This window comes from Microcaecilia unicolor, chromosome 5 (genome assembly GCF_901765095.1).
Source record: "Microcaecilia unicolor chromosome 5, aMicUni1.1, whole genome shotgun sequence".
In the NCBI taxonomy this organism is placed as follows: Eukaryota; Metazoa; Chordata; class Amphibia; order Gymnophiona; family Siphonopidae; genus Microcaecilia; species Microcaecilia unicolor.
The window spans coordinates 30,439,982-30,461,959 of record NC_044035.1 but is presented as its reverse complement, the minus strand read 5'-3'; the positions used below and the strand labels follow the sequence as shown (position 1 = coordinate 30,461,959).

The 21,978-nt window shown below is 44.0% G+C and overlaps 1 protein-coding gene across 1 annotated transcript in view; it reads left to right on the top strand.

Annotated features, from left to right (window-relative positions):
- The first annotated feature begins 1,174 nt into the window (after positions 1–1,174).
- SORCS3 (sortilin related VPS10 domain containing receptor 3) overlaps positions 1,175–21,978 on the top strand; it is an 831,591-nt gene continuing 810,787 nt past the window's right edge. The window contains exons 1-3 of the mRNA XM_030204719.1: positions 1,175–1,240; positions 4,180–4,224; positions 12,540–12,641. Of these exons, the coding sequence (XP_030060579.1) occupies positions 1,175–1,240; positions 4,180–4,224; positions 12,540–12,641 (213 nt within the window). The remainder of the gene's footprint in view (positions 1,241–4,179; positions 4,225–12,539; positions 12,642–21,978) is intronic.

Genomic DNA, 21,978 nt, shown 5'->3' with positions numbered 1-21,978 from the left:
ATGACCACCGGAGGGAATCAAGGATCACCTCCCCTTACTCCCCCAGTGGTCACCAACCCCCTCCCACCCACCCCCCCAAAAATTAAAAAAACATTTTTTCCAGCCTCTATGCCAGCCTGAAATGTCATACCCAGCTCCCTGACAGCTGTATGCAGGTCCCTGGAGCAGTTTTTAGTGGGTACAGTGCACTTCAGGCAGGTGGACTCAGGCCCATCCCCCCCACCTGTTACACTTGTGGTGGTGAATGGGAGCCCTCCAACCCCCCCCCCCCAAAACCCACTGTACCCATATGTAGGTGCCCCCTTTCACCCCTTAGGGCTATGGTAGTGGTGTAGAGTTGTGGAGAGTGGGTTTTGGGGGGGGGGGATTTGGGGGGCTCAGCACCCAAGGTAAGGGAGATATGCACCTGGGACCAATTTATGAAGTCCACTGCAGTGCCCCCTAGGGTTCCCGGTTGGTGTCCTGGCGTGTGAGGGGGACCAGTGCACTACAAATGCTGGCTCCTCCCATGACCAAATACCTTGGATTTGGTCGGGTTTGAGATCGCCGGCATTAGTTTCCATTATCGCCGGAAACCAATGCCGGCCATCTCTAAAGCCGGTTTAATTTGAACGGTTGTTGACCCACGCGTTGGGATGTCCCAGTCCGGTGTGCAGCTGGTTTAATTTGAGAAAATGTGGTGGTGGTTTCTCCTGATGAAGTGAGCGAAATGCGGTCCAGCATTGGGGAACCGGTATATGTATGAGGAACAGCTGATGATGAACAGTGGAACTGGTACCTCTCACCGTGTACCTGTATAGGGGATTTGAAGACATTATATTTTTGCAAAAGTGGATTGTACAAGAGACTATAATTAAGCGGAATGAAGGTGCAATCAGTACAGCTTAGTTTGAATAAAGTACCCGAGTGGAAAGCCGGGAAGAGAGACTCAATTGGACATTAATAACAATCCAAAGATTCAGAACATTGCAATAATTGCGAATGATAATGGCTTATGTATATTTAAGTGAGTGGGTATTGATGGAGAGTTTAGTCAGGTACTTTGTGTGATGGGTGAATGAATGAGTGTAATGTTGATTTTAGTTAGGTTAAGTGCTGATTGTTAAAGGCACACTTTTTCAATAAAGATATTTTATAAACTTTAAATATACTGGAGTTCAGGTGTAATCAATGAATGTTGAGTGACTCTAGTGGGTTCAACGTGTCCCTATTTAGTAGTATTGTCCTTTTACTAAGCCATGTAAGTGTCTACGCCTGCCCAATGTGCACCAAAATGGAGTTACCATCCAACTACCGCATGGCTCTTGCGGTAATTTCATTTGAGGCACGCATCCGCTATGCGTGTCTGAAAAATATTTTTATGCGCGTGTAATGGACGCGCGTCAAGTGGCATTTGGCGTGCGTAGGTCATTACCATCTGGTTACTGCGTGAGTCTTTACCGCTAGGCCAATGGCTGACGGTAAAGTCTCAGACCCAAAATGGACACATGGCAATTTTCATTTTGCCGCACATCCATTTTCGGCAAAAGTTTTAAAAAGGCCTTTTTCACAGGTGCACTGAAAGATGGATCGGCGCGAACCCCAAACCCGCGCCTACACTACCACAAGCCATTTTTCAGCGTGCCTTTCTAAAAGGACCCCACTGTCTTTAACTGAAAGCTTGTTGATAGTAACGGGTTTTGAGGACAGATTTAAATTTAGAAAAGTTATTCCAAAGCTTAGGAGTCAAGTAGAAAAAAGCAGTGTGATGTGTGGACTCATTTATTTATTTATTTATGGTTCATTTGTATCCCACATTTTCCCACACATGCAGGCACAATGTGGCTTACAGAAAAATTAGGAAAATTTACAATTTAAGAAAATATTGTAAAGTTGACAGAGAATAGACAAGGGGAGCAGTAGCTAACAATGTGGAACTAAACAGGGTGAGGGATCGTGATGGGAATATCAATCGGCAGAGGAACTAGGGGAGTACGTTTTAACAAAGAAGTAAGTTTTTAGCAATTGTTTGAAGAGGATGTGGTCCATTTGCATTTTGAGGTGCTGCGGAAGAGCATTCCAGTATTTAGGACACCAGTAGTGGAAAGAAGAGGTGAAAATCATCTTATATTTGACGCCCTTGCAGTTTGGGAAGTGTAGTTGGAGATATGACCGTGCTGCAGGCATGGCATTCCTTGGTGGAAGATCAATCAGGTTGAGCATATAGTTCGGAGCAAGACCATAAATGATTTTGTGGGTTAAGGAGCAGATTTTAAAAGTAATACGTTCCTTTACAGGCAGCCAATGTAGGTTGTAGCGCAGAGGCTCAGCATGTGCAAATCGTTTTCCCAGGATCAGTCTTGCGACAGTGTTCTGGATTGTCTGGAACTTTCTCAATAAAGAGACCTTGCAGCCCGGATAAATCCTGCTGCAATAATCTAGGTGGGATAGGACTAACCAATGCACAAGAATACGGAACAGCTCTCTGGTAAGGAAATACCTTATGCGCCGGAGCCTCCACATAGCATTAAACATTCTTTTGGAGACCGAATGCACATGATTGTCTAACTGTAGGTGCATGACCAGATTCACTCCTAAAAGTCACAGACTGTTGGAAATTGGAAGAACATAATCCTTAACGGGAAGTGTTGTGTCGGTTATTTGGTTATGGGTGGACGAGAGTATGAGACATTGAGTTTTTTTTCCTTGTTTAGTTTAAACCGAAACACCTGAGCCCAGTGTTCAATAGTGGAGAAGCTAGCTTCAATGAGATTAGCGATTTCGGATATGGTGGTATGAAAGGGGATGTAGATGGTAATATCGTCGGCATAGACAAACGGATTTAGGTCTAATTTTGCTAGAGCTGAGGCTAATGGCATCAACACGATGTTAAATAATGTTGGTGAAAGGGGTGAACCTTGGGGTACCCCGCAAGAGGCATTCCATGGAGCAGAAGTGGCGGAATTCACTCTGACCTGGTGATAATACTGATGAGTTGGAATCAAGAGACCGAAGGTTGCATGAAGGTGTATATACGGAGAGATTAAGGTTGAAAGGTAAGTAGGATCCCCAGTATAGTAAACCTTGTGAACAAGCACAGGAATTTTTTTTAAAATGCAATATTTCATAAGAAGCCAGTGTAAACTGAATATAATGGGCCTCTTTTCATTTAACGTACCTTAGTAAAAAAAAACCCTAAGTCATTTTAAATGAATGCACATCCCTGCTATTTTCTGCTTACGCACCTGTCGTACCCTCAGCTGTCCACACAAACAACCATTGTAATGTATGCGGCCGTTTTTTTTTTGCATGTGTACTTCATAGCTGCTAAGTTTGATAGAAAAAAACCAGGGGAGTAGCTACTATGGGGCCACGGGGGCCTGGGCCCCCGTAGATTTGGCCCTGGACCCCCCCGCCAACGACCCTCTCAACCCCCCTCCAGCCGCCAACCCGCCGCCAACCTTCCGTCAGACTCAGAAACAGAACAAAGGAAGAAGAGGACCTTGGCTGGCGGGGATTGGGGTCCCCCGCCAGCAAAGGTAGGCGACGGCGACGGTGGGCGGGCGAGGGGGGTCGAGAGGGTCATCCGCAGGGGGGGTCAAAGTTGGTGGTGGTGGTGATGGCGGTGGCGGGGGGTGTACGCAATGGTGGGGGGGTGTACGCAATGGCGGCGGGGGTGTCAGCGGTGCCGGGGGGGGCTAAAATGTGCCCCCTCACCTCGGGCTGTGGACCCCCCTCCTGCCAAAGTCTCGCTACACCCCTGGAAAAAACTACACAGGTAATATCTCTTTGAAAAACAGCAGCAGGTGAACATGGTAAAAGCACCCCCCCCCCCCCCCCCCCCCCCCCCATTCTCTGCAACAATGTGGACTACTGGAAAATTGCCTCCCAAATTTATGACCTAACTCTTCCTGGATTTTGCCTTACTACAGCTCTCGTTTGCATTGTCAGGCAAGGCACCTATAACCTGCTTTGCCCTCAGACTACAAGTTGCTTTGCCTGAGCAGATTCTGCTCAGCAATTCATCCCTCCCGGTTCTGCAATTTTTGATCACAGGCTGTGTGGCTTTGAAGTTGCTCTCCAGCATGTCACAAGTGCTTCTTATTAAAGCAAGCACCTGCAGCTCCCACTAAATCCAAGCCTGGATTTTTTTTTATTTTTTGTTCTACCCAGGGGGAAACAGCCTCTTGCATTCTGCAGCTGGATTTCTCTTTAGCATCTGTCACCATGGATAGCCAGCTTTGGAAACTATGTTTAAAAAGCAGGCAAACGAAGTGACAGAAATATGTTACAGACAGAACATGGATATTTTTGGCTCTGTTATTTGTCTGCTTGGTTCTTTTCATTAATATGCAACACAGCTATATATATTATTTAATATTCTTTTTCTTGCACTTGATCTACACTTAAGCTCTCAGTTTTGCCCCCTTTCTCATTTAGGGGCTGTTTCATTAAGCTGTAATGTGCGGTTAGCACACAAGAAAAGGCTTACCACAAAACATGTTAACACATTTTGTGATTTTCCCCATTGCCACTCATTAACCATGTGTTAAATATTTTTATTAAATAATTTTGTAAAGAAGGTATGTCATGGGTGCAGAGTGAACACCCACAGAAGGTGATCTCTCCACAGGAGAAACGAAAGCCAAAACAAACAGTGGATCCAAAAATGTCCTCTCACACGTGGTGTTTCCTTAAACAAGGTCTTTATTTCAAATCAATAGAAGCAACTCGACACGAAATCGTGTTTCGACCTTAAAGGCCTGCGTCAGGGGTCTATTGATTGCCAATACAGAAAATAATCTTGCAGACCAACTGACAAACAGTTAACTTTCTGCTAACTGAGAAATCGCATACAGAGTGCTACTGCACGACCTTCTCTGTCCAACCGGGTATGCCAAAATGGATAACCGAAAACGATTTGTCAGTTGATCTGCAAGATTATTTTCTGTATTGGAAATCAATAGACCCCTGACGCAGGCCTTTACGGCTGAAACACGATTTCGTGTCGAGTTGCTTCTATTGATTTGAAATAAAGACCTCGTTTAAGGAAACACCAGGTGTGAGAGGACTTTTTTGGATCCACTGTTTGTTTTGGCCATGGGTGCAGAGTGGGCATTTCTGCACTATCCAGCTAATGCACTCTAATCAGAGCAGGCTAATCAGATAACACTGTTTTAACGCAGGAGCACCTAGTGCCTCCGAAACAGAAGACAAGTGCTCCCGTGTTAACCCCAGCAGGTAACCCACACATAAAAAAATAATTTTTGAAAAAGTTAAAATGTTCTGCCTTGAGTCTGGACTTAGCGTGTGGGGAAAATTCCACTAAGCTTGCACTAGCGTTTAAAAGGATCCTTTTACTAAGCTGTGCCAAAAAATGGCCTGCACTTGTGTAGGTGCGTATATTGGATGTGCGCAGGTCCATTTCTGAGCATGCCTGCAAAAAAGGCCATTTTTTTAGGCTGAAAATGGATTTGCAGCAAAATAAAAATTGGCGTGCGTTTATTTTGAGCCTGAGACCTTACCGCCACCCATTGACTTAGCGCCACAAGGTAGAAAATAAAAAAATATGTCCTGCCTTGCATATCAGACACATGTAAAAATTAGAATTACCACCCAGGGCATGCAGTAGCCGGGTGGTAGTTCTAATTTGACGCCCCATAGTACATGTTAAAATTAGTGCACGCTAAATGCTAAAGACACCCATAGGAATATATGGGTGTCTCTAGCATTTAACACATGAAAAAATTCTAGTGAATATTAGTAAACACGTTGCGTAAGTTGAATAAGCAACAGTTTTCCAAGTTTGTCCACAAAGCATCCTGTTAAATTTAGTTATAAGCATGTTGTCCTCTTTCCAGCTTATTTTCAAAAGAGAAGGGCGCCCATCTTCCGACACAAATCGGGAGATGGGCGGCCTTCTCCTAAGGGCGCCCAAATCGACATAATCGAAAGCAAATTTTGGGCGCCCTCAACTGCTTTCCGTCAGAGGGCCAGCCAAAGTTCAAGGGGGCGTGTCGGCAGTGTAACCGAAGGCGGGACAGGGCGTGGTTAAGAGATGGCCGCTCTCGGCCGATAATGGAAAAAAGAAGGGCGTCCCTGACGAGCATTGGGCCGACTTTACTTGGTCCCTTTTTGTTCACGACCAAGCCTCGAAAAGGTGCCCGAACTGACCAGATGACCACCAAAGGGAATCGGGGATGACCTCCCCTTAGTCCCCCAGTGGTCACCAACCCCCTCCCACCCAAAAAAAAATACAACACATTTTTTGCCAGCCTCCCTGCCAACCTCAAATGTCATACCCAGCTCCGTCACAGCAGTATGCAGGTCCCTGGAGCAGTTTTTAGTGGGTACTGCAGTTCAGGCAGGCATACCCAGGCCCATCCCCCCTACCTGTTACACTTGTGGTGGTAAATGGGAGCCCTCCAAAACCCACCCGAAACCCACTGTACCCACATCTAGATGCTCCCCGTTACCCTTTAAGGGCTATGGTAGTGTTGTACAGTTGTGGGTAGTGGGTTTTGGGGGGCTCAGCACCCAAGGTAAGGGAGCTATGCACCTGGGAGCAATTTGTGAAGTCCACTGCAGTGCCCCCTAGGGTGCCCGGTTGGTGTCCTGGCATGTGAGAGGGGACCAGTGCACTACGAATGCTGGCTCCTCCCACGATCAAATGCCTTAGATTTGGTCATTTTTGAGATGGCCGGCCTCGGTTTCCATTATCGGCGAAAACCAATGTCGGCCATCTCTAATGGCAGCCATCTCTAAGGTCGACCCAAATGTTGAGATTTGGCCGTCCCCGACTGTATTATTGAAACGAAAGATGGCCGCCCATCTTGTTTCGATAATACGGTAGAGATGGGCGCCCTTATAGATGGGTGCCCCCGTTCGATTATGCCCCTCTTTGTCATCCACTAGGGTCAGCAAGACCTTTTATTATTTTTTTTTCCAGTAGGTCACATCTCCGTTGTGTTTCAGCCAGATGAAGCAAAATCATGACCATACCAGGAAGAGTTCTTAAATATTTCCTATATAAAATTCTTTTTTTTTTCCAAAGGACTACCAATACATTTGTGCAATTTTCTAAAAAAAGATTTTTTTATAAAACCCCCACATCTATTACTGTGTCATTGAGAGTTGCAGTTGTTTTGTGAAGACCGTTATCCTAAGCAGTTTAGGTGCCAGCAATTAAAGTCTGGACTTTATTGTCTTTCCACTTGATTAAAATACATTTGTTTTCCAACAGAAGTGTCGTGAACAAAAAAGGTTTCTTGTCATTGCTGAGATGGATTGTTTCACGAGCTATCCCCTAAAGGACTAGTTTATCTGAAAGAAACACATTGACATAAAATTTATCTGAGTAAAAGTGCAGAGCCCACTCCCAAAGGACTCTGCTTTTATCACATTCCCAGAAGCAGTGAAGTATCTGGCGTTGTGCTATACTTGGGCATTGGCCTGATTCAATAAAATCTATTTTGTGTCTCTGAGGTGGAAATATATGTCACCCATGAATCAATTTAAATTGAACATCCCTAAGGAAAACTGATAGGCCTCCCTTGTAGAATGATTCTGTATATGTAAGTGTAACCCTGGTTCTCCCCTCAGACAGGGTGGCCAGCTAAGCTCCTCGGGTCAAATGCCCAGGACCAGGATTCACAAAACAAATTTGTTCTTTAGATAAGCTGGGTGCAGGCCGGGCAAAAGAAAGTGTCTGATAAGCCAAAGGGTATCCCCACCCTGGGAGATGCAAGAGTCCACTTTCAAATAATGACCAGCAGTCTCAATAGATAAAGTTCAAACTTCCATTTACTGGGTCAACACTGAAACAACAACAGTTCATAAACCAACCTTCATTTCTTCAATTTAAGTGCATAAGAGGCCAAAGTCGCATCCGATTAATGTCCATTATACATCTGCCCCATCCTGGATTAGACTGGCAAGGTCTTGCCAAGAGTAGAGCTCCTCCGCATCCATGTTCCTCCCTCCTGGGGTGTCTTTTCTACCAGGCACTCCTGCCTTCTCAAGGTTCCCCTAGTTGGGGTTGCAACTCAACCCCCCTCTGCCCCCTGGCAGAGGTTTCGGCAACCAGCCACACCAAACTCCACCTGCTCAGTTCCAGAACTCCGCCTTGGTACTCAGGGCCTTAGAGGGGGTAAGGCAACTAAAGAACCCCTCTGTTATTCACAGTCCCTTTTTATGTAGTTTCTTCCCCACCCCTGGAAGCTTGGATCCCCTTATTTCCACCCACCAGGCCAGCTTTATCAGCCATTATTACTATAGTGACCCCAAGAAAATTCTCCCACCTCCTGCCTGCAGCAGAGGCATTTTCCTGTGGGTCACTAAAGAATATCTTTTTTTATTACATTTGTACCCCGCACTTTCCCACTCATGGCAGGCTCAGTGCGGCTTACTTGTGCCTGAAGTGGGAATCGAACTCAGTTCCCCAGGACCAACGTCCACCACCCTAACCACTAGGCCACTCCTCCACTGTTGCTACTATTTGAGATTCTATATGGAATGTTGCTATTCCACTAGCAACATTCCATGTAGAAGTCGGCCCTTGCAGATCACCAATGTGGCCGCGCAGGCTTCTGCGAGTCTGACGTCCTGCATGTACGTGCAGGACGTCAGATTCACAGAAACAGAAGCCTGCGCAGCCTTCTACATGGAATGTTGCTAGTGGAATAGCAACATTCCGTGTAGAATCTCCAATAGTAGCAACATTCCATGTAGAATCTCCAATAGTATCTATTTTATTTTTGTTACATTTGTACCCCGCACTTTCCCACTCATGGCAGGCTCAATGCGGCTTACATGGGGCAATGGAGGGTTAAGTGACTTGCCCAAAGTCACAAGGAGCTGCCTGTGCCTGAAGTGGGAATTGAACTCAGTTCCTCAGGACCAAAGTCCACCACCCTAACCACTAGGCCAGGGGAGCCAACTTCTCCCATCCTTGTGGAATGATTCTATATATATATAATAATATACTATTTCCTTCCCTAAGAATACAGACCAGCTCTGTAAAATAGTTTTGTGTTTCCTATATAATATTTTTGTGAGAATTCCCATATGATGTACTGTCTCAGTTGTACTCTGTGGAGATGTGCCTGACAATCTGTTGCCTCTGGTAGCCATCTTTTAAATAATACAAGTTTATATTCTTTCAGAATTTACATAAGAATATAAGAATAGCCATACTGGGTCAGACTAATGGTCCATCTAACCCAGTATCTTGTTTTCAGCAGTGGTCAATCAAAGGCACAAGTACCTGGCAGAAACCCAAATAGTACCAATATTCCATGTAGAACCCTAAAGAATAGCAAGATTCTGGAATCCTAGAAAATAACAAGATTCCATGCAGAATCTCAAAGAGTATCAAGATTCCATGCAGTGGCTTCCCCATGGCTGTCTCAATAGCAGACTATGGATGTTTCCGCCAGGAACCTGTTCAAACCTTTTTGAAACCCAGATACGCTAACCACTGTTACCACATCCTCTAGCAATGAGTCCCAGAGCTATTCTTTAAGTGAAAAAAATATTTCCTCCTATTTGTTTTGCAAGCATTTCCATGTAACTTCATTGAGTGTCCCCCAGTCTTTGTACTTTTGAAAAAATTAAAAATCAATTCACTTCTACTTGTTTTATGCCACTAAAGATTTTGTAGACCTCAACCATATCTTCCCTCAGCTGTCTATTTTGCAAGCTGAAGAGCCCTAACCTCTTTAGCATTTCTTCATATGAAGGGAGTTTTATCTCCTTTATCAAACTGGTTGCTCTTCTTTGAACCTTCTTTTCTGAGATTTGGCGACCAGAATTGAACGCAATACTGAAGGTGAGGTCACACTCTGGTGCGATAAAGAGGTGAGGTCGCACTGTGGTGTTACAATAATCTCTCCTCTCATACCATCCTCGATTCACTTCAATCCGGTTTTTGCCCTCTTCACTCGACAGAAACAGCACTCTCTAAAGTCTGTAATGACCTGTTCCTTGCCAAATCCAGAGGCCACTACTCCATCCTCATCCTCCTTGATCTATCCGCCGCTTTTGACACTGTGAATCATGACTTACTTCTTGCCACACTGTCCTCATTTGGGTTCCAGGGCTCTGTCCTCTCCTGGTTCTCCTCCTATCTGTCCCACCGCACCTTCAGAGTTCATTCTCACGGATTTTCCTCCACCCCTATCCCCCTATCTGTTGGTGTTCCCCAGGGATCTGTCCTTGGACCCCTTCTCTTCTCAATCTACACCTCTTCCCTGGGCGCCCTGATCTCATCTCATGGTTTCCAGTATCATCTCTATGCTGATGATACCCAGCTATATCTGTCCACACCAGACATCACCGCAGAGACCCAGGCAAAGGTATCAGCCTGCCTATCCGACATTGCTGCCTGGATGTCCAACCGCCACCTGAAACTGAACATGTCCAAGACCGAGCTCATTGTCTTTCCACCAAAACCCACGTCTCCTCTTCCTCCACTTTCTATCTCAGTTGATAACACCCTCATCCTCCCCGTCTCATCTGCCCGCAACCTCGGAGTCATCTTTGACTCCTCCCTCTCCTTCTCTGCACATATCCAGCAGATTGCCAAGACCTGCCGCTTCTTCCTCTTTAACATCAGCAAAATTCGCCCTTTCCTCTCTGAACACACCACCCGAACTCTCATCCATGCTCTCATTACCTCTCGCCTTGACTACTGCAACTTACTCCTCACCGGCCTACCACTTAGCCATCTATCCCCCCTTCAATCTGTTCAGAACTCTGCGGCATGTCTCATATTCCGCCAAAACCGATATACTCATATCGCCCCTCTCCTCAGGTCACTTCACTGGCTTCCAATCAGATACTGCATTCAATTCAAGCTTCTCCTTCGTACCTACAAATGCATTCAGTCTGCTGCCCCTCACTACCTCTCTACCCTCATCTCCCCTTATGTTCCCGCCCGTAACCTCCGTTCACAGGACAAATCCCTCCTCTCTGTACCCTTCTCCAACACCGCCAACTCCAGGCTCCGCTCATTCTGCCTCGCCTCACCCTATGCTTGGAACAACCTTCCTGAGCCCTTATGCCAAGCCCCCTCCCTGCCCATCTTCAAGTCTTTGCTTAAAACCCACCTCTTCAATGCTGCATTCGGCACCTAACTCTTTCAGGAAATCCAGACTGCCCCAATTTGACCGCCCCTATCGGACTGTCCGTTCACTTGTCTCTTAGATTGTAAGCTCCTTGAGCAGGGACCATCCCTCTATGTTAAATTGTACAGCGCTGCGTAACCCTAGTAGCGCTTTAGAAATGTTAAGTAGTAGTAGTAGTAGTTGGTCTTATTTACCATCTCTTTCCTAATAATTCCTAGCTTCCTGTTTCAGAATATTGTTTACAATGACCCCTAGATCTTTTTCTTGGGTGCTGACTCCTAAGGTGGAACCCAGCATCAGGTAACTATGGTTTGGATTAGTTTCCCAAATTGCATCACTTTGCATTTGTCCAAATTAAATTTCATCTGCCATTTGGATGCCCAGTTTACCATTTTCCTAAGGTCTCCCTGCAAATTTTCACAGTCTGCATGTGTTTTAACAACTTCGAATAGTTTTGTGCCATCTGCAAATTTAATCACCTCACTTGTCGTTCCAATTTCCAGAACATTTATAAATATGTTAAATTGCACTTGTAACCCTTTGCTATATTGGAGCCCTTGGATGGGAGGAGCCCAGCGCATGTAAATAGTCATGAGTCCATCTCACACTTGGGAATGCCCTGATTTGTGGAATCTCAGTGTGGGGTGGAGCTGATAATTTTTATAGATAAGGGAGGACAATAATTGTGGGATTTGTCCTTGATAGCCTGTGTTTAAGAATACTATACTCCATGAAAAGAGAGAGGGGTACCTGCTGAGCCAACCTCAATAGAAAAGCAGAATCAGGGTCATTGCTGTTAATCTCCTGAGCTGAATAGAGAAGCCAAACTGCAGGCTGAGATTGGGGATTCTCACCGCAAACCGGGCTCGAGGGTAGGACGCTGTCTGCAGTCGAGAGAAACTACTCTGCCAGTCATTGGTCCTTCTTCCTGCCGCATCCCGCCTCCAGTGAAGTAACTTTCTGTTTCCGCATAGGAGGGACGCGGCAGGAAGTAGGACTCATGGCTGGCAGAGCAATCTCTCTCATTCGCTGCTGCCTGCCATTCAATGACTCAAGGACAGTAAAGGATGGAGGGGGGGTTGGAAGAGAGGGGAAGACTCTGGATCTCACTTGGGCTGCTGGCGCTGGGCCCCACTTGGAGGCCTGGCCTGGGGAAATCCTGCCCCATCTACTCCCCCTTCTTGGCAGCCCTGAAAGCATGTACTCTTATGCTGGTTTGGTATTTTATAGGATGTCATTTGCATATGTATGTGGCTATATAGGCACTGCTGACTAGATCGATAAAAAGATAGGTAGGTGAACTTATAAATGCTGGCACTGGTGTTTAAAGGAATGCTCTGATCACATAGGAACTGCTGTTACACATGTTATAAAGTTAGTAATAAAATATATTTCAATAATCTACTTCTTTGTTTACATTTTTTTTGTACTTTCAGGTCAACTGACTATGGCACTACATATGAAAAGTTCAATGAAAAAGTTGGATTAAAAACTGTGCTGAGTTACCTTTATGTCAGTCCTACTAACAAAAGAAAGGTAAGACCATGAACATGCTCTCTCTACAATTCTTTTAAATGCTCTGTTTTAAATTTCTGACAGATTTTGTCAACTTTTCTGAGTTTTTGCATGTTTATTTACATAGGGGAGATTATGTTTGTTTGTTTGTTTGTCTGCCTGTGACTTTGATTCAGTAGGCAAACCACAGAACAAGATTGACTTGATACTGGAGACTCCAGGGTTAGGGAGGTAGTGCACTTGAATCTAACCGCTTTATATGATCGTTTTTGGAGAAGGGAAATTGGTTTGTGTTTGGCCCATTTTATTTATATATATTTTTGGGCATACTAGCAGGTCTTTATGAGAACTTCTTATGTATCGATTTATTTATTTTTAAAGATTTATTTTCTGCTCATTCACGGTGGAATACAATAAAACTAACAACATAAAATACCACATAAAACATAACATAAACAACATGAGAACTTTATCCAGACTTCACAGTCAAGATCCTTCCAGGCTAAATTAAGGATACTGTCATTCTACTTCCTGATCTATCCAGGGCCACACAAATGAGGAAAAGAGCCATTTTGGCTTTTAAACCTCAAGTTTTGGCCTTGCGAGCTATTTATTTCCTACAATTTCCTTGTAAGTGTGCTGTAAAATTTGGGAGATAAGATTTATTCCTTTGTTGACCCAGGACATTTAAGTAATTTTGTGGAGACTAGGAAACTGCCAGTTATGATTGCAGCGTCTTCTCCCATAGTTAATGTGGTGGACATAGAATAGTCTTCTTTATAAAAATGTAACTGTAAACCTCTAAAAGATATTTCTTGTTTTCTGTTTATTTTCTCAATATATTGGAATAGGTACTCTTCCTTTCCATTTTCCTTTGCCCCGTTCTAATTTTTCTTTCTTTTTGTTGAGGTTATATATGCTGTCTAGAGCTGTACTTGAATTTCTTCATTACTTTTGAATTTATGTTATTTTCCTGGAGTAGGTGGCATTTTCTGTTGTCAAGCGTTCTACTTGAGATGTAATATAAAGTTGCTATAAATAAAAAAAATTAAAAAGATATGCTGTCATGAGTATGCTTTCTGAAACAAATAGGTCTTGAGATGTTTCCTAAATTGCAGAAGAGAGTCAATTTTGGGTAAATTTAAATGTAGTGAGTCCCATAATGTTGGACTAATAACTTGGACGGTGGATGAGCAAAGGCCAAGGAGCCTCACGTATTTGAAAGCTGGGAACTTCAAGTAAATGTCCATTAACAGAGATTATGCATTGGTTTATACAACCTAAGAGAAGCAAATAAAATGACAGGGGTCTCATTCTTAATGGCTTTAAAGACAAGAGTCAACACTTTAAATTGAATCCTCTTCTCAGTCAGAAGGCAATGAAGAGATATCAGCATTGAGGATATATACCACAAGAATAGAATAAGGCTGCATATTGAGTTAAGGTATAACCTTTTGTTATAAGTATTCAATAGAAATCAAACAAAATAAAACATGGAAAAGAAAATAAGATGATACCTTTTTTATTGGACATAACTTAATACATTGCCCTTCTTCGTCAGATCGGAAATAAGCAAATGTGCTAGCTGACAGTGTATATATGTGAAAACATTCAAGCATTACTATGACAGTCTGACAGGGTGGGAGGATGGGGGTGGGTAGGAGGTATGCATGGGGACATCAAAGCATATCATTGATATTCTAACAGGATGGGTGTGGATAGGTGAGGGGTGGGGTGATCAACAGAGATATACAGTTTTATGGTTTATAATGGGCTAGGAACCCCAGATCCTTGTTAAGTCCTTTCTGTTGGGTGTTAAAATATTCAATCATTCTGACTTCAAAGGTGTTACGTTCTTATATGGTTTTAAAGTTACCTTTCAGGATTCTCACTGTGAAGTCACTGGTACAGTGTCCTGGTCCTGTAAAATGCTGACCAGCAGAGGTGGGAGCCCTACTGGCACCAGTATTGTTCATGTGATGTCTATGTAAATTGAATCTTGACTTAAGCATCTGGCCTGTTTCTCCAATATAGCATCCTTCGTTACATTTTTTACACTGAATGATATACCTCCTACCCACCCCCATCCTCCCACCCTGTCAGACTGTCATAGTAATGCTTGAATGTTTTCACTTATATACACTGTCAGCTAGCACATTTGCTTATTTCCGATCTGAGGAAGAAGGGCAACCTTCGAAAGCTAATCAAGAAATGTATTATGTCCAATAAAAAAGGTATCATCTTATTTTCTTTTCCATGTTTTATTTTGTTTGATTTCTATTGATAACCTTAAGAGTGGACTAACACGGCCACCACACTCCGTTATAAGTATTCAAACCTGTTAGTGGATGGGGAGATAATTTAGAGCAATGTTTCAAAATCTAGTCCAGGAGTATCCCCTAGTCCCTTGATCTTCAATTTCAGTCCTCAAGGGCTGCCAACAGGTCAGGATTTCATGATATCTGTAATGAATATGTAGAGGTCTCTCGAGCATATTCATTAGAGATAGCCTGAAAATCTGGCCTGTTGGCAGCCCTTGCAAAATGGGAGTGAAGACCAAGACCAAAATGTGTAAGAGAAAGATTTGTATACAAGGGTGCAGGGTGTACAGATCCCTGTCATGCATAGTCATGAACATTCTGGAAACTAGGGATGTGCATCCATTTGAAATAACACGGGGGAATGTAAATTACATTTCTGTTGTCATTTCACATCAATGGCTCCTAAAGCAGGTCTTTGCTTTACTAAGTTAACTGCTAGCAAAAGAAGGGTGTTGGTAAAGGGAGAGGGGGTGGGGGGAGATCAGAGCCACTGCTACAGGTAGAAGTCTGTCTGTCCCTGTGCAATGTCCTCCATTCTGCAGGAGAAGAACTGGGCATCTTACCTGCTACTTGCTCCTCTGTCACTTTTCAGAGCTATGGGGGACCCCATTTGTGGAAGCGTTATAATGTATTTATTATGAAGGGAGGAGCCCAATGTACTTGTTTGTCACAGGTCCACTAAGAAGTTAATTCTGCCCTGCCTGTTAGGGATCTTTATTTTTTATCTATTAGACTATAAGCTCTTTGAGCAGGGACTGTCTTTCTTCTATGTTTGTGCAGCGCTGCATACGCCTTGTAGCGCTATAGAAATGCTAAATAGTAGTAGTAGTGGAGGAGTGGCCTAGTGGTTAGGGTGGTGGACTTTGGTCCTGAGGAACTGAGTTCGATTCCCACTTCAGGCACAGGCAGCTCCTTGTGACTCTGGGCAAGTCACTTAACCCTCCATTGCCCCATGTAAGCCGCATTGAGCCTGCCATGAGTGGGAAAGCGCGGGGTACAAATGTAACAAAAATAAAATAGATACTATTGGAGATTCTACATGGATTGTTGCTACTATTGGAGATTCTACATGGAATGTTGCTACTATTGGAGGTTCTACATGGAATGTTGCTATTCCACTAGCAACATTCCATGTAGAAGGCTGCGCAGGCTTCTGTTTCTGTGAGTCTGACGTCCTGCACGTACGTACGTGCAGGACGTCAGACTCACAGAAGCAGAAGCCTGTGCGGCCACATTGGTGATCTGCAAGGGCCGACTTCTACATGGAATGTTGCTAGTGGAATAGCAACATTCCATGTAGAATCTCAAATAGTAGCAACAGTGGAGGAGTGGCCTAGTTGTTAGGGTGGTGGACTTTGGACCTGAGGGACTGAGTTCAATTCCCACTTCAGGCACAGGCAGCTCCTTGTGACTCTGGGCAAATCACTTAACCCTCCATTGCCCCATGTAAGCCGCATTGAGCCTGCCATGAGTGGGAAAGCGCGGGGTACAAATGTAACTAAAATAAAAATAGTAGTAGTACTAGTCCAGCCAAAGTAAAGGTACTGAAAGATTGATTCAATCATCTAAATTTAAAAAAATAAAAAAGCTGACCGAAGAAAAAACAGAAATCATCTAAATTTGATTGTAACCCGAAAGGACAAGAACCCCCCCCCCCCCCCCCCCCCCCCCCCGGATGAAAGGTTTCTTTCCAGTACCTTTCAATTCCAGCTTTTTTTTTTTTTTTTTTAACTACTGTTAACAACCTATTAAATAGAAGCCAGCCTTGAATCTGAGATTTTTGGGGGTTTGAAGTGAATTACCTTCCAGAAGAAGCTATTCTGACTCTGCTAAGTCTGTGATAGAAGAATTTTGTTTTTCTGGTAACTTTGCACAGTAGGAACCAGCTCAGAGCAGGCTTGAGAGTTTCTGCCCCACCTCTGGGCTTGTTTCCTGTTACTTCAGTGCTGTTTTCGTCCAGTTGTGCCCTAAATTAAAAAAAAACAATAAAAACAAAGCAAAAAGAAAAATGTATAAAAATAAAACTAAACTAAAAGACCTGCAAACAACACAGGAAACTTAACAATTTGTTCTGCCTGCACATTTCTAGTGCAAACCAGACTGGCAAGGGATGTGGCAGAATCACCCCGAGGAACACTGATTTAGTGCACATCATGTTCAAGAGAAGATGTGTAAATCGAACACAACACTTCCTAGAAAAACTAGCACCACTCCCAAGGAAAGTACAGCCTTTAGTCTTACTGTTTTCACCCAAAATGTTTACATTTAAACATAAAGGAAATGAGATCAGGTTAGCCATTCTCCTTTGCTGGTCCCAAACCCCCAAGATGCATTGCAAAGCACAAACAGGTGCAATCAACACTGTGCAGATATATGTAAGAGGCAGCCCTTACTCAATGGATCTCACAGTCTAATCAAGATAAACAGAACGCATGACAAAGAAAAGAGTCTATGAGAATGTATTTACTATAGAGATATTATTAAGTACAATCTGATTGACCTTCCATCCAGAAATGGCTCTAAATCTTCTCGAACTTATCTAAACTTATATCTTCCCAACTGTAAAGAACTTAAGTACAAAACATACTATGCATCCAACCTCTCCGTCATAGGCAGCCAACTCTGGAATGCCTTACCAAGAGCTATTCGAACAGTCAATGACCACTTACCCTTCCGGAAGCTGCTAAAAACTTACCTCTTCAAGCAAGCCTACTCAAATGACCTGACTTAAAATTAGGAGTCCATCCAGCTTATAATTGAAAAAGAAAAACGCCTATATTGCGACCCAAATCGGGAGATAGACGTTTATCTCACAAAAACGAATAACGCGGTATAATCGAAAGCCGATTTTGGACGTTTTCAACTGCACTCCATCGCGGAAGCGTACAAAGTTGACGGGGGCGTGTCGGAGGCGTGCCGAAGGTGGAACTGGGGCGTGGTTATCGGCCGAGGAGAGATGGGCGCCTTTCGCCAATAATGGAAAAAAAGTATGCGTTTGTAGGTAGAATTTAGGGCACTTTTCCTGGACCCTGTTTTTTCACGAATAAGGCCCCATAAAGTGCCCTAAATGACCAGATTACCCCCAGAGGGAATCGGGGATGACCTCCCCTGACTCCCCCAGTGGTCACTAACCTCCTCCCACCACAAAAAATGATGTTTCACAACTTTTTATTTTCACCCTCAAATGTCATACCCACCTCCCTGGCAGCAGTATGCAGGTCCCTGGAGCAGTTGTTAGGGGTGCAGTGGACTTCAGGCAGGTGGACCCAGGCCCATCCCCCCTACCTGTTACAATTGTGCTGCTTAATGCTTATTAGTCGTCCAACCCCCCCAAACCCACTGTACCCACATGTAGGTGCCCCCCCTTCACCCCTTAGGGCTATAGTAATGGTGTAGACTTGTGGGCGGTGGGTTTTGAGGGGGATTTGGGGGGCTCAACACACAAGGGAAGGGTGCTATGCACCTGGGAGCTCTTTTACCTTTTTTTTTGTTTTTGTAAAAGTGCCCCCTAGGGTGCCTGGTTGGTGTCCTGGCATGTGAGGGGGACCAGTGCACTACGAATCCTGGCCCCTCCCACAAACAAATGCCTTGGATTTATTCGTTTTTGAGCTAGGCGCTTTCATTTTCCATTATCGCTGAAAAACAAAAACGCCCAGCTCACAAATTGTCGAATAAAACATGGACGTCTATTTTTTTCGAAAATACGGTTTGGTCCGCCCCTTCACGGACCCGTTCTCGGAGGTAAACGCCCATGGAGATAGACGTTTTCGTTCAATTATGCCCCTCCAAGTGTGCTACCTGGATCAGACTATAAAGACAGAACCTGGAATATGCTCCCCTACTTAATCCTTTCTAAATTCATTCCTCTTCCAGCCCCTCACTATACATTCTTCCATAATTAACAACACGCTTTCCCAATACACACCCCCTCCCACTTCCCTACCTTTACCACCCTCCTCCCTTACCCATCTTATTTACCCACATCTAACTGACCACCTCTTTATACACAATATTCTATGCTACTTTGTAAACTTGTTATACCATGTAAGCCACATTGAACCTGCTATTAAGTGGGAAAGCGCGGGGTACAAGTGTTACAAATAAGTAAATAAAATATGAAAAGGGAGCTGGGATTTGTTTGTTTATTTATTTATGTTAGTATTTATAGCCCGCTTTTGTCTCTCAATAACAATGGATGGGGTAAGACATGGGGTGAGTGACATCAAGCAATTAAGGTACTTAGAAGATTATCTGAGATTCCGTAAATTATTAAAGGCTTTTCTATGAAGTACATATCTTATCGAAAGACAATAAACTAAAGTTGCCGTCTCTCTATTAGTTTCAATATATCTAATACATTAGCCCAGCTTCATGACAAACACACAATTATTCCGAATATTTTAAAATGATATAATTAATGATCTGACTATTATATTTTTGATGTTTTTTCATGAATGTAAGCCACATTGTATCTGAGCTTGTTCAGGATAATGTGGGATACAAATATCACAATAATAATAATAATAATAATAATAATTTTAAAATTAAAATGCCACCGTTTAAGCAAGCTTATGAAGGGATAATGGGATAGGTGTCTGTGAGCCCTCTTGTGATTTGAAATGTGACTATTAAAGCAGGGCCGCCGAGAGACTGGGCCGTGCTTGGGACAAGGCCGCCCCCGGGTCCCCCCCACCTGAGGTCGCCGGGCCCCATCTCCACCCGCCACCGGGCCCTCTCTCCACCCCCGGGCCCTCTACACTGACCTTAAGCGCCTGACCTTCGAAAGTGCAGCAAGCAGCGGCAGACCACTCCTTCCTTCCGTGTTCCGCCCTCGCGGCAGTTACATCAGGCGAGGGCGGAAGGAAGGAGTGGTCTACCGCTGCTTGCTGCGCTTTCGAAGGTCAGGCAGTTAAGTTCAATGCCAGGGAGCGACGGAGGGCGGGCGGGCCGGACTGCGGCGGCGGCACCGGGCCCCCCCCCCCTGGAGGCCCGGGGAATTTTGTCCCCCCTGCCCCCCCCCTCTCAGCGGCCCTGTATTAAAGTAACAATGGTAACGTATATATCCTACTTTTTGTAGTGAAATTACATTTGTATCATTTGTTTGATTGTGGGCGACATTGCCTTGGTCTCTCTTGTCGGTAGAGACAGCATAATAAATGTTAATAAACTATACAGTATACATATCAAGAGACTAAGGGATATGGCATTGCCCTATGAGTGTTAATGTAGGTAGAAGCATGCTTTTTTTTTTTAAATGTGTGTATTGGTGTGGGGGCGGGGAGGAGGGTTTCAAGGCTGCTGCTGCTTTCTTTTATTTTTATTTCTTTATAATTGTTCTTCCTAGTACTGTACTAACTTCCTTTGTGCGCTCTGCATTGAACCAAACTGTTGGATAATTGCAGATTACAAGAGCTAATACTGTATTGTATTGAGAATGAAACAAACTAAACATGAACAAGATGTGCCTTCCTTTTCATACTTCGGCGTACTTGGTTGCTTGTACTGTTAGAATACAGCAAAAAACTAGGAGAAATGGAGGACTAAATACGTAAAACTAAAAAAAATAATCCATCTCCAGTAGAAAATCTGTAGATAATATAGGAGGAAAAAGCCTCTGAATTTGTTCGGGCTCCTCAGTTGTTTTAGTGCCTTATCATTCAACCATCTGCAGAAAAAAAAAATGTTATAACAGTCTTCACTCATTCTTTTATGCCTCTTAATTATTTAATTTATAGTAACTTTACTGTAGAAAAAGGACTTAGCTGATGATATATGGAGTGGAGGAATGGCCTAGTGGTTAGGGTGGTGGACTTTGGTCCTGAGGAAGTGAGTTCGATTCCCACTTCAGGCACAGGCAGCTCCTTGTGACTCTGGGCAAGTCACTTAACCCTCCATTGCCCCATGTAAGCCGCATTGAGCCTGCCATGAGTGGGAAAGCGCGGGGTACAAATGTAACAAAAATAAAATAGATACTATTGGAGATTCTACATGGAATATTCCACTAGCAACACTACATGGAATGTTGCTATTCCACTAGCAACATTCCATGTAGAAGCCTGCGTGGCCACATTGTTGATCTGCAAGGGCCGACTTCTGCATGGAATGTTGCTGAGGAATAGCAACATTCCATGTAGAAGGCTGTGCAGGCTTCTGTTTCTGTGAGTCTGACGTCCTGCATGTGCAGGACGTCAGACTCACAGAAGCAGAAGCCTGCGCGGCCACATTGGTGGAATAGCAACATTTCATGTAGAATCTCAAATAGTAGTAACAGTGGAGGAGTGGCCTAGTGGTTAGGGTGGTGGACTTTGGTCCTGGGGAACTGAGTCCAATTCCCACTTCAGGCACAGGCAGCTCCTTGTGACTCTGGGCAAGTCACTTAACCCTCCATGGCCCCATGTAAGCTGCATTGAGCCTGCCATGAGTGGGAAAGCGTGGGGTACAAATGTAATAAAAAAATAAAAATATACATCTCAGGTCCATCCAACATTTGCCAGCATTTTCAATGTCGCTTTCGGCACCTAACCATTGTACCCCTATCCAGGAAATCTAGACTGCCCCCGATTTGATTGACTGCACTTTTTTGTCCTTTAGATTGTAAGCTCCTTTGAGCAGGGACTGTCCTTCTTTGTTAGATTGTACAGCGCTGCGTAACCCTGGTAGCGCTTTAGAAATGTTAAATAGTAGTAGTAGTAGTTTTACAGTTTAGCTTCTGCTGCCTCAAGGATTTCAAAACGGATCCTTTATCAAGACTTCAATGTGCCAACATGTCCGCAGAACATGTGATACAGTTTGAGACCCACAAGCTTTTAGAAGGTGGTGTTTCTCTTTGAAAATTGGGGCTGGCAGTGACAGTGGGTGCAAAAGTACATGTGGATTTTACATTAGCTATAAGCAGTGATTGATATCTAAGTATTTCCACATGAAATCACTACCCATACCTTGCTTTCTCTTTTATTTGTTTAATTATTAGGATTTATTAACCGCCTTAACAGTTTCACCCAAGGCGGTGTACAGTATGGTAGGGATACACTGGACAG